Raw genomic sequence first — 10,759 nt, forward strand, 5'->3', positions numbered from 1 at the left:
GAGCTGGCCAGCCGTGGGACTGGGGTGGGACCCAGTGGCGACACCCTACCTGGGGAGATGAGCGCCTGGCAGAACCCCTCGTCCTCACCTTGCCCCTCCCGCTGGGGATGTGAGGAGGCGGCTCCCTGGAACCCGTGCCCACCTGCCCACAGGGCACGCTGCAGAAGTTTGTGGACGACCTGTTTGAGACCATTTTCAGCACAGCACACCGTGGCAGCGCCCTGCCGCTGGCCATCAAGTACATGTTTGATTTCCTGGACGAGCAGGCGGACAAGCACCAGATCCACGATGCCGATGTGCGGCACACCTGGAAGAGCAACTGGTGACTAGGGGCGGGGCCACGGCTGGGCGGGGCGGGGCCTCGGGGAGGTGTTGGGGTGGGTGGGCCCAGCCCCTTAGCAAGTAGCCCAGGCTCAGGCCCCTGGGCCCTTCAGGGTACAGCTGGACCCAGGCCTGTCTTGGGCTGGGGTGGACTCCGCCTCATTCGAACAGGTGGGAAGTCAGAAGCTGGCTAGGCGAGTGGCCCTGTGTGTGCACCTGTGCAGTGGCCAGTGAGTGGTCTCTGTGCAAGGAACTCGCTTCAGGCTGGGCCAGGCGTCTGTGTGATCCGGGGACGAGGAAACGGGTGTGCAGACAGCAAAGCCGCCCGTGGGGCCCTACAGGCGTAGAGCCCTGGCCCGTAGGTCTCCTCTGGGGGGTGAGGGGTGGCGATGACAGTGATGGACGCTCCCTGCGTGCCCCCTGCCCCAGGCCCCTCTGCGCACAGACAAGGGGTGCGTGGGTTCTGGAGGCGGTGTGTGTGCCTGTGCCCTGGGTGGGCCTTTCCCCCTTCCTGGAGTGCTCACCACCCCAGCCCCCCAAATCTGGCCCAGGCCCGCCTTCTGGGGCCTCCTACTCCAGAGTGCTTGCCTCCCTTGCCCCCAGTTAGCCGACCTTCGCTGTCCGAGTGCAGGTCTGTGGCTAATCCCCTGGGGTTGGCACAGCTGAAGGGGATGGAGGGAGCCCCTGGCACGGAGGAGCACCATGGGAGGCCCCTGGGCACTTCCAGGATTTGCTGCAGGGTGGGAGCAGGGCGGTGGATCCCTCCGAGCATGAGCAGGCGGGCAGATCTGGGAGGACGGCGACTGGGACCGTGTGTAGGGTATGCCTGTGTCTGCCTGCGGCATGTGAGAGAGACTGCAGCCAGGGTGGTAGGGATGGGGCAGTTGAGGCAGTACGTCCAGAGACTCTGTCCTCTTTACTGTCCCTCTCCCGCTCCTGTCTGGGCTTCAGTTTCCCCATCTGTGGATACCCATGGCCACTGAAAGGTGAGAGCCAGGAGGACTGCAAGATCCCTGGCCAAGTGGCCCAGAGGAGGTCCTGTGCAGTGCGGTGGGCAGCCCGATCGGGTGTGGCCTCAGGCGTGAGGCGTGGGCGGCCTGGCTGACCCGAGCCTGGCGCTCCCACCCCTGCAGCCTGCCCCTGCGCTTCTGGGTGAACGTCATCAAGAACCCGCAGTTCGTCTTCGACATCCACAAGAACAGCATCACCGACGCCTGCCTGTCGGTAGTGGCCCAGACCTTCATGGACTCGTGCTCCACGTCCGAGCACAAGCTGGGCAAGGACTCGCCCTCCAACAAGCTGCTCTACGCCAAGGACATCCCCAACTACAAGAGCTGGGTGGAGAGGTAGTGTGGCTGGGCTGGGAAGGCCGTGGGGTGCAGTGGGGTGGGCAGTGGGGTGGGGGCAGGCCATGGGGCACAGTGGGGCGGGCAGTGGGGCAGGCGGTGGGGCACATTGGGGCGGGGGCATGCTGTGGGGTGCTGTGGTGTGGGCGGTGGGGCAGGGGCAGGCCGTGGGGCATAGTGGGGCAGGCAGTGGGGCAGCCATGGGGCACGGTGGGGTGGGCGGTGAGGCGGAGGCAGGCTGTGGGGCGCAGTGGAGGAGGTGATGGGGCACAGTGGGGTGGGTGGTGGGGCGGGGGCAGGCCATGGGGCGCAGTGGGGTGGGGACAGGCTGTGGGGTGCTGTGGTGTAGGTGGTGGGGCGCAGTGGGGCTGGCGGTGGGGCACAGTGGGGCAGGCTGTGGGGCGCTGTGGTGCGGGCAGTGGGGCTGGCGGTGGGGCACAGTGGGGCAGGCTGTGGGGCACGGTGGGGCTGGCGGTGGGGCGCATTGGGGCAGGCTGTGGGGCGCAGTGGGGCTGGCAGTGGGCTGGGGAAAGGGTGGGCCACGGGCACGCGGGTGGGCCCGGCTCTCACTCCCCCTGGCCCGCAGGTACTATGCCGACATCGCCAAGATGCCAGCCATCAGCGACCAGGACATGAGCGCGTACCTGGCCGAGCAGTCCCGGCTGCACCTGAGCCAGTTCAACAGCATGAGCGCCTTGCACGAGATCTACTCCTACATCACCAAGTACAAGGACGAGGTGAGCCCGTGCCCCCTGCGGCCCATCTGCTGCAGCCCCCTCCCCAGGCTCTCTCGAGGCCCTGGCTGCTGGCCTCCCTCCTCTTTTCCCTTCTGCTGGCCTGTCCCTGTCCGAGTGTGGGGTTCCCTGGGGCTCCCGCCTTGCTCCTCTGGGTCATTAGGGGGTGACATGGGGGTGGGGGAGAGCAGGTCTGCAGAGCCTCCCGGTGGGGAGAAGGTGCTGGGACCGCCCCTTCTCCGAGGGGCCCTTCGCCCGTGCTTGCCAGTCTGGGTGGGACCCGGCAGGGCTGGGCTGCAGGCCCTTCCTGGGCTGTTTCCTTCAGGTACTTGCCCACTGCCTGGGAGCGAGGCCCCAGAAGGCCTCCTTGGCGTCCTGGGTGAAGGTTGGGGCAGCTCTGCGGGACGTCAGAGCCAAGAGGGCTGGCCGAGGGGCTGCACTGGACGTGGCACAGCACGGCCTGGAGAGGCAGAGCAGGGCAGGTCCCAAGGCCCTGGGGCTGCCGCCGGCCTGCTCGAGGACTGCAGGAGGCTGAGCCCGAGGGGAGGAGAGGCATGGTCCAGGTCCCGGTCAGGTTGCTTGGCTCGTGGGCCTTGGAGGGTCTTGGCCCTTTTCCCCAAATGAGAGGAGCCAGCGGAGGGTTGGAAACAGGAGGGATGTGAGATGACGGGGGGCTGCAAGGGGCGAGGGGGAGTGGGGATCAGTGAGGACTGGTGAGGGGGCTGCTGCCGTGACCCAGGGAGGGCTGCTGGGCTCAGACCCAGTGAGCTGGGGGCTGGGAGGCGCGGTGGGACCCTGAGCCAGCGGGGTCTGCCCGTGGGTGGGAGGCTCTGACTCCCACCTTTGACCTGAGCCATTGGAGAGATGGGGTGTGGCTTTGGGAAAGAGGGTCAGGAGGCAGGGAGGGTTTGTGGGCAGACGCCCTGGGAGGTGGGCAAAGGTGCTGTAGGGGCCTGGGGGCAGTGCCAGCCGGGCGGGGGAGCCTGACGGCTGTGGGCTCACCAGGGAAAAGGAGGAGAGGAATGGGGGACATTTCAGGTGAGTTTTCCTGGCAAGGGGGGCAGAACAGTAGGCAGTGATGGAACATGCAGTGGTGAGAGAAGGCACCGCATGGGCCCAGCAGGTGACTGGCTCCCCACAGTGATGGGCAGAGGCTGCCTGCCAGGTCCCCGGTGCTTGGGGACCGCTGCTCCTTCCTCGGGGGTGGTTAGGGTACACAGGCATGAGTCCGCAGAGCAGAGAGGAGGGGTTCTCAGGAGAGCAAATGACTGGCCTAGGAGTCCCCAGGCAGCTCCGAGGCTCGGCTGGAACTGAAAGCAGGGGGGCCACGAGAGCCTGATCCTGGGGGTCCCAGGCCCCATCCATTAGACAGGAGATGGGGGCACCGAGGAGGGGCGCTGGCCTCCACCACAGCTGCTGGCTTGGGGTTGGTATTTGGAAGAACGAAAAGGAGGAATGAAGACCAGGGGGCGGGCTCTCGGCTGGGAATGGAAGGGGACGCACCGGTGACGTGTTTCTCAGCCCGCCGTCAGGGCCCAGAGGGCGTTAGCACTGGGAATGGGCCACTCAGAGGCAGTGACCGAGCAAGGGCAGTCCCCTGGTGTGGACCCTTGGCCCTGGCTGTGTCCTTCTGGCCTCGGCCAAGCCCTTGGCCCCCCGGCTGGCTGCCCGCAGGCCCATCCCAGGGCCAACAGCCCTGCCGGTTCCACCGACGCGCCTCCCTGTCTGCAGATCCTGGCGGCCCTGGAGAAGGACGAGCAGGCGCGGCGGCAGCGGCTCCGGAGCAAGCTGGAGCAGGTGGTGGACACGATGGCCCTGAGCAGCTGAGGCCCCAGGCCCCGTGACTCTGCCCAGCGGCGGAGCGAGCGCAAGAGGGGCCCTGCAGGCCGCTGCGGCCTCCATTCCAGCCAGGCCAGACCGGGCTTGGGGCCATGGGGCTACCCTCTGCCACCTGCCTGGGGGAGTTGTTCAGCGGCTCAAGTGCCCTGGGCCCGGGGGCCATCACGTAGCTGACTTCGTGGTTTTCCATGGATGGGGTGCCTCCGGCTCTCCCCTCCTTCCTCCGCCCAGTGTGGGGCCCTGGTTCCTAGTGTGTGGGCGCGTGTGGACCGATAGGGCCCGCTTCTCCATCTCCGTGCACGGAGCCGCTCACCAGAAGACCAGGGAGAGCCAGGCGGTGTCCGTGGTGCACGAGGGACGTTCACCCGGGGAGTGGCTTTGTGGGCAAACGGGGTGACCTTTGAGGGGTCGGGAGGGGAGGCCAGTATGGCACAGTCCGTCCCCCAGGAGCCCAGACTGCTAAGGCGAGCAGAGCTCGGAGCTGGGACTGGGGCCGTCGGTGGAGTCCAGCTTCCGAGCTGCCCCCAGGTGTCACCGTTCCTCGGCGGGCAGGGTCTGAGGACCAGGGACCTGGCTGGCAGCCGGGGGGACAGACCGGATACCCAGGCCCGGGCCAAGCAGAGACAGCTGGTCTGGGCCCTGCCACCCCCTCCCGCTGCACCCAGCAGCCTCCACGCCGCCATCGGATTCACCGCGTGCGCCGTGCGGCCAGGGCGCCCCGGGAGAGGCCCTTCCCCGCCTCCCCTCCTATGGAGGGCTCCAGAGAGACCCGGCTCCCGCCCGAGTCACCTCTGGATGGAGTCAGGAACTCGCTTTGTGTCCTCAGGGCTTTGCCGCTGGACGCCGCCGGCCCGGGACTCTGGGCCACAGAGCACGTCCTGTTATTTATTGCCCCACGCCGGCCACACTCCTTCCGCCAGCCCCTGTGGCTGCCCGGGGGGCCTCTAGCGCTTCCCGAACCCCCCGGCTCTCCAGGCAGCCCCGACCCGCTCTCCGCGCGCCACCTCTGTCGTCCACCCCAGCGGCTTCCAGTTCTGGCATTTCAGTGGCATCCTGGACCCTCGAGAGAGTGGTGGGACATCTTGGGGACTGTTTGTTTTTGTGATGGGGAAACGAGAAATCCTGCTGCGCTCCGCTTGGGCGGCGAGAGCGGGGCCGAGCTCTCCAGCCACGCCGGCTGGCCTCCGTCCCGCCAGGCCCGCGCGTCGGACTCCACTGACCAGAGGGGCCAGGCGTTGGCCTCTGTCCATTCCCGCCCTCAGCAAGAAAGAGCAAATTTTTAATTAAAAAAATCTGTACATATATATATATATATATATACATATATATATATATACACACACGTGGCCCTCGCCTCGGTCTTCAGCCCCAGTGGGGTACTGTACAGTGAACGGAAGGAGAAGAAATTTTAAAAACAGTATAGAATGAGCAAATTAAGGCAGTGGGAACACACACACACACACAACAAAAAACCCAAATGGTCTTGAAGAAAGTGGCCGGAGTCTGTCCCAAGCAGGACGGGCCTTGCAGCCTGCACCCCTGGGCGCTGCGCCGCTGTTTTCTTTCTTTTGACTTACCCAGGGGGGGACTTGCCAACACCCCCCCCCACCCCACTCCCTGAGAGCCTCGGGGTGCCCAGGGCCGGTGGATTTCCTGCATGATTGTGCTAGCGTTTAGTCTGAGTTGATCTTTTTAAAACTGCAAGTGTTGAATACTAGAGGTGGTTAGATGTTTTCTGTTTTTGTTTTTTTAAATGTTTTTCTAATTCCTGAGTCACTGGTATAGAGCAAACAAGCAGCCCCGTCCCCTTTCGCGTTCAGTCCTGCGATGGTACAAAAGGTCTCCGTGGACTTTAAGGGACAGCTAACTGTGGCCAGGCCCGGCCGGAGAGACGCGGCCCGTTCCCCCACCCCCACCCCAGAGGCTGCTCCGCGGAGGTCCCTCGGAGCCAGGCTGGACCCCTTAGGTGGGAGCCCCCCTGTCGGGAGCCGTGTGAAACCGGCGAGCTTGACTCAGCTCCTCGAGCCGGAGGACACGGGCTGACCTGGGCCCCAGCGGCCCTGCGGCAGGCCTCGGGACCACCCCGCCCGCATGCCTGCCAGCACCCACCTCGCGCTCAGGTGAGTGGCCCGTGCCCCACGCAGCCGGGGGACACGGCGGAGCTGGAGCCCCATGCTTTGGCGCTGGGGTTCCCACCTCTTTGGTTATTTATATGTCGTCTGGCTTTGCCCAGGTGAGAGCCTCGGTCCCCCCCACCCCCCACCCCAAAGACCTCCTCTGGACGCTGGCTTCTAGCAAAGCCACCTGCTCTTCCAGTTCTGCGCAGTCGCATCAGGGCTTCCGTCCTCTTAGAGTCCAGTTCAAGCCAGGCCCTTCCAGGGCCCCAGGCAGCCCTTCCGGCCTGCCCGCGTGGGCAGGGGCCTCAGCCGAGCGTTCCTGTGCCGGGAGCCGAGGCCTGCGTGGGCCGCAAGCACTTTAGCAGCACCTGTTTACGTAGGAGCCGAGCCGAGCCGATCTGGATGCCGCCGCGGGGCGAGGGCCCCATTTGTTTGTCACTGGTCCCCACGGAGCCCTCCCCCAGCCCACAGCCTCCTGCCTGGTGGCTCCCACCCTGGGATTGGGGCCTCGGCTCTGGGAAAGGGGGGGTGGGCAGGATGTTCCTGAAGGCCCCATCGCTCCAGGCCCAGAGCCTGGGGGGCCTGGCCCTGAGCGAGGCAGGTATTTACCAGGCACCCCACCCACCTCGGACACTGCTGCTGTCACCTGTCCTGCAGCCAGGCCTCTCCCCTCCCCAGCCCGCCCCCCCATTTCTTGTCCTTGCCGGGCTGGGTTTCGGGGCACCCCAGGACCTCACTCGCCTTGGTCTGGGTGCCTGGCCCCACTGCCCGGCGAGGCCCCATCCATATACCTCCATGCTCTCAAGTTCCCCAAGGGCCGGCCTCCCCCATGGCTCCCGGCCTTAGCTCAAGGGGGCTCTGGGGTGGGCTCTGAGACCTGCACGTGCAGCCCCAGCCCCACGGAGGGGCCCGGACGCCTGTCCCTCCCCCAGCCCGACCTTGCTGAGAGCCTCCCCCTGTTTTTTCTCCCCCTTTTGGATTTGATGGCTCACGTCGTTGGTGCTATACAAGCTAGAATAGATATATTTAGAGAGAGAGAGAGAGAAAGATATTTTTAAGACGAAGCCCACAATTAGCTGTCCTTTAATGCCGCAGACCCCCACCCAAAAAGCGACACGGTGGGACCGGGCGCCCTGTTGAGCCTCTGCGGCCGTTCCTCGTGGCGGGGGCAGCTGCAACTGTCCGGGCAGCCTGCCCTTGGGTTGTGTAAATATATGGCTATTTCCTATTTTACTGTTCTGCAGATTTAGTACTTGTAAATAAACACACACATTAAGGAGAGATTAAACATTTTTGCTAAAGCTCATGGCTCTGGCGTTTTCCTTGCTGGGAGGTGGCTGTCGGGGTCCAAGGAGTGGGGTGGGCAGCCCAGCCCCTTGCCCTGGGGGCTAGAGGCCCAGCCTTCCTGGGAGGCAGGGATGGCTCAGCAGAGCTGAAGAACCTTCCACGCTCAGGTCACCGTTTCCGAGGGGAGCTAAGGAGGTGTTCCAGGAACGAGGCTGCATTCTGTGATTGAGTTTTTGGAGGCAAGGCTGAGACTCTTACCTGCAGGACTTCTCAGAGCCTTAGGTGTGCCGACTCACACTTCAGCATGATGGCCGTGCCAGCAGCAGCAGCACCAGGAACTTTCCAGAACAGCAAATGCCCCATCGTCTATGTTTTAACATCCTCTTCTCTCCCAGGTGGTCTGATGCTCTCTAAGCCACTGTGTATGTGTTTATTATTTGTTTGTTTATATATGTTTTCATGGTAACAGCTAAAACCCCGAATTTCCCACTTTAACCACTTTCAAGTGAGCAATTCAGTGGCGTGAATTACATTCACAATGTTGTGCTACCCTCACCTCCACCCAGCACCAAAACTTTTCCATCACCCCAAACAAAGTCTGGTCTTACTATGCATTAAGCCCCCTTTCCACTGCCCAAAGGCCCTGATAAGCTGTGATCTTTCAGTCTTCTCTATTTGTCTATTCTAGTTACTTCAGATCAGTGAGGCCATGCCATGTTTGTCCTATTGCTTCTGGCTTCTTTCCCTCAAAATGGTATCTTCAAGGCTCATTCATGTCACAGCATATGTCAGAACTTTGTTCCTTTTTATGGCCAAGGATGGTGGTTTGAATCTTATGTGCCCCAGGAAATCATGTTCTTCAAACGAATCCATTTCTGGGGGTGTGAACCTATTGTAAACAAGACCTTTGATGAGGTTACTCAGTTAAGACGTGGCCCAGGGTAGATCTTAATCCTCTTACTGGAGTCCTTTTAAATGGGATGAATGTGAAGAAAGAGAAAGTCACAGAAGCCAGAAGCTGAAATCAATGAAATTCAGACAAGAGGAGAGATTGGCAGATGCTGCCATGTGCCTTACCATGTGACAGAGGAATCCAGGATCACAGGCGGCTGTTTTGGTGGAGAAAGCATCACCTGCTAATGCCTTGATTTAGACACTTTCATGGCCTTAGAACTGTTAAGTTTGTAAGCTAATAAGTCTCCATCATACAAGTCAACCTGTTTCCAGTATATTGCTTTTGGCAGTGCTAGCAAACTAAAACACGAAATACTATTCCATGGTGTGGAGACCACACTTCGTTGATCCATTCCACCTTCCGGCAATTGTGAATGATGCCGCTGTGGACATCAGCTTGCAAATCCTGTTCCAATCCCTGCTCGCAAGCCCTCTGGCTGCCTGTGTTTCAAGCCCTCCAGGTGATTCTGATGCTCAAGCTGAATTGCTGCACGTGTGCTGAGTCTGGGCAGGTGCACCAGGGGGTGCCGGGCCCACCCCCAGAGACTCTGCTTCGCTCCTGGGGAACCCGAGTATGGGTGTTCCTTAGAAGTCCCCCGGGGTGCAGACCCTTGGCGCAGAGTGTGGCTCTCAAGCTGTCAAGGCCATGTGGCCGGTGGCATGGGGAGCTTGTCAAAGTCCAGATTCTGACCCAGAAGGGCTGGGGGCGGCCCCCGATGCCACCTCGCTCACCAGCTCCCACAGACCGGAAGCCACGTCTCGGGCTGGGCCATGAAAAGCACGGGGCTGCAGCCATCGGTGTGCCCCGACTTTCTCCCCAGGGAGCCCTCTTTTTTGTTGGGAGCCTTTTGGCCGTGGAACCCAGTTTGGGAACGGCTGGCTTTTCCCACACAACCTAGTCCATCTCAAAGTTATTTTTTACACAGACTCTTTTTCACAAGTCTGTGTGGCTTTGGGTGGTGGGGCCCCAAGTCTCTGGGCCAAAAGGCGGGTGGCCTGTCCTACCCAGAGGTGGGTGTGGGGATCCGGTGTGACCATTCTGCGCCAGCGGGCCTGCGTTGGGGCGAGTAAGGCGGGATGTGCCCTGAGGGCCTGGGTACCTGCTCTGAGCCCATGTCCTCGCTGCTTGTGACGTCGCTGTGATATGCACGGGGAGGAAGCCGAGGCTCAGAGAGGTCTCACGGCTTGCCCAAGGCTGCACAGCAGTAAGCGACAGAGCCGGACTCAACTGGGGCCCGCTGGCCCCTCACGCCCAGGCCAGCAGAATATCTGAGTGCAGCTCGAAGGTTCCCCGAGACCCCTGTCTCCTCTCCGGCCTGCCTCTCTCCAAGCTCACCCAGCTCTGATGGCTGTGACAAGGGTCCATAAATCATAATATCTCCCGCTCCAAAACAGGCCCTGTCCTGACAGCCGGGGCCGCAAGCATCGAGCTGAGCGCCAGGCTCAATTACTTAAAAGAAATCAGTGTAATCACCATGAAATTGCATCGGAAACAAATTTAGCAAATGCAGTCCCGTTTGGGGGTGTGCCGCGGCCTGCTCTCATGGCTCGGCCCCTTCCCGCTTTCCGGCACAATCAGCCCTGCCTCAATTACCCTCGTTAGGCGGCCGAGGGCCCCGGCCCCACCAGCCTGAAATCAGGCGGCCGTCTCTGCGCCTCAATCAGCTCTAACAGCTCGAGGTGATCAGGCGTAATTACGCAGCGAGTGCAGCGCAGGAGGCAAGTGCTTTCTGATTGCTGCGCGCACTGCCACATCCAGGGATCAACATCTTCAGCTATTAATACTGGGGCTTGCTGGCTGCTGCGAGCCGGGCGTGTGCATGGGTGGCGGAGGGGTGAGGGCCAGTGCCTGTGTCCCGGGCTGGGGCTGGCTGGCGGCCACCCCCCCAACTCAGATTGGTATATAAGGGGATGCCAGACTTCCTTCATCATGGCCTGGGCTGGCTCGTGAGCTGGCGCTGGCTGCCAGAGACCCTTCCATGTGCCGGGCATTGTGCTGGGCTGTGGGGAGCCTGGCAAGGAGGAAGCAGCTTTGTCTGTGAGGTGGGTGGATGTCAGTGATGTGACAACTGCAGGTTGGGATGGGGCGGGCGGTGGGCTGGGCAGGGACGGGAGAGGGGTGCCCACTTCTGCCAGGTGCACAGGGCAGGCCGTTCTGGGC

General features: G+C 62.3%; 1 protein-coding gene across 1 annotated transcript in view; it reads left to right on the top strand.

Annotated features, from left to right (window-relative positions):
* Nucleotides 1-5,542, top strand: part of PLXNA1 (plexin A1) — a 52,544-nt gene extending 47,002 nt beyond the window's left edge. Inside the window, exons 28-31 of the mRNA XM_058288874.2 lie at nucleotides 153-322; nucleotides 1,455-1,667; nucleotides 2,254-2,404; nucleotides 4,133-5,542. Coding sequence (XP_058144857.2) covers nucleotides 153-322; nucleotides 1,455-1,667; nucleotides 2,254-2,404; nucleotides 4,133-4,228 — 630 coding nt within the window. The 3' untranslated portion in view covers nucleotides 4,229-5,542. The remainder of the gene's footprint in view (nucleotides 1-152; nucleotides 323-1,454; nucleotides 1,668-2,253; nucleotides 2,405-4,132) is intronic.
* The last annotated feature ends 5,217 nt before the right edge of the window (nucleotides 5,543-10,759 follow it).

The sequence above is a fragment of the Dasypus novemcinctus genome, chromosome 26, assembly GCF_030445035.2.
Source record: "Dasypus novemcinctus isolate mDasNov1 chromosome 26, mDasNov1.1.hap2, whole genome shotgun sequence".
Taxonomy (NCBI): Eukaryota; Metazoa; Chordata; class Mammalia; order Cingulata; family Dasypodidae; genus Dasypus; species Dasypus novemcinctus.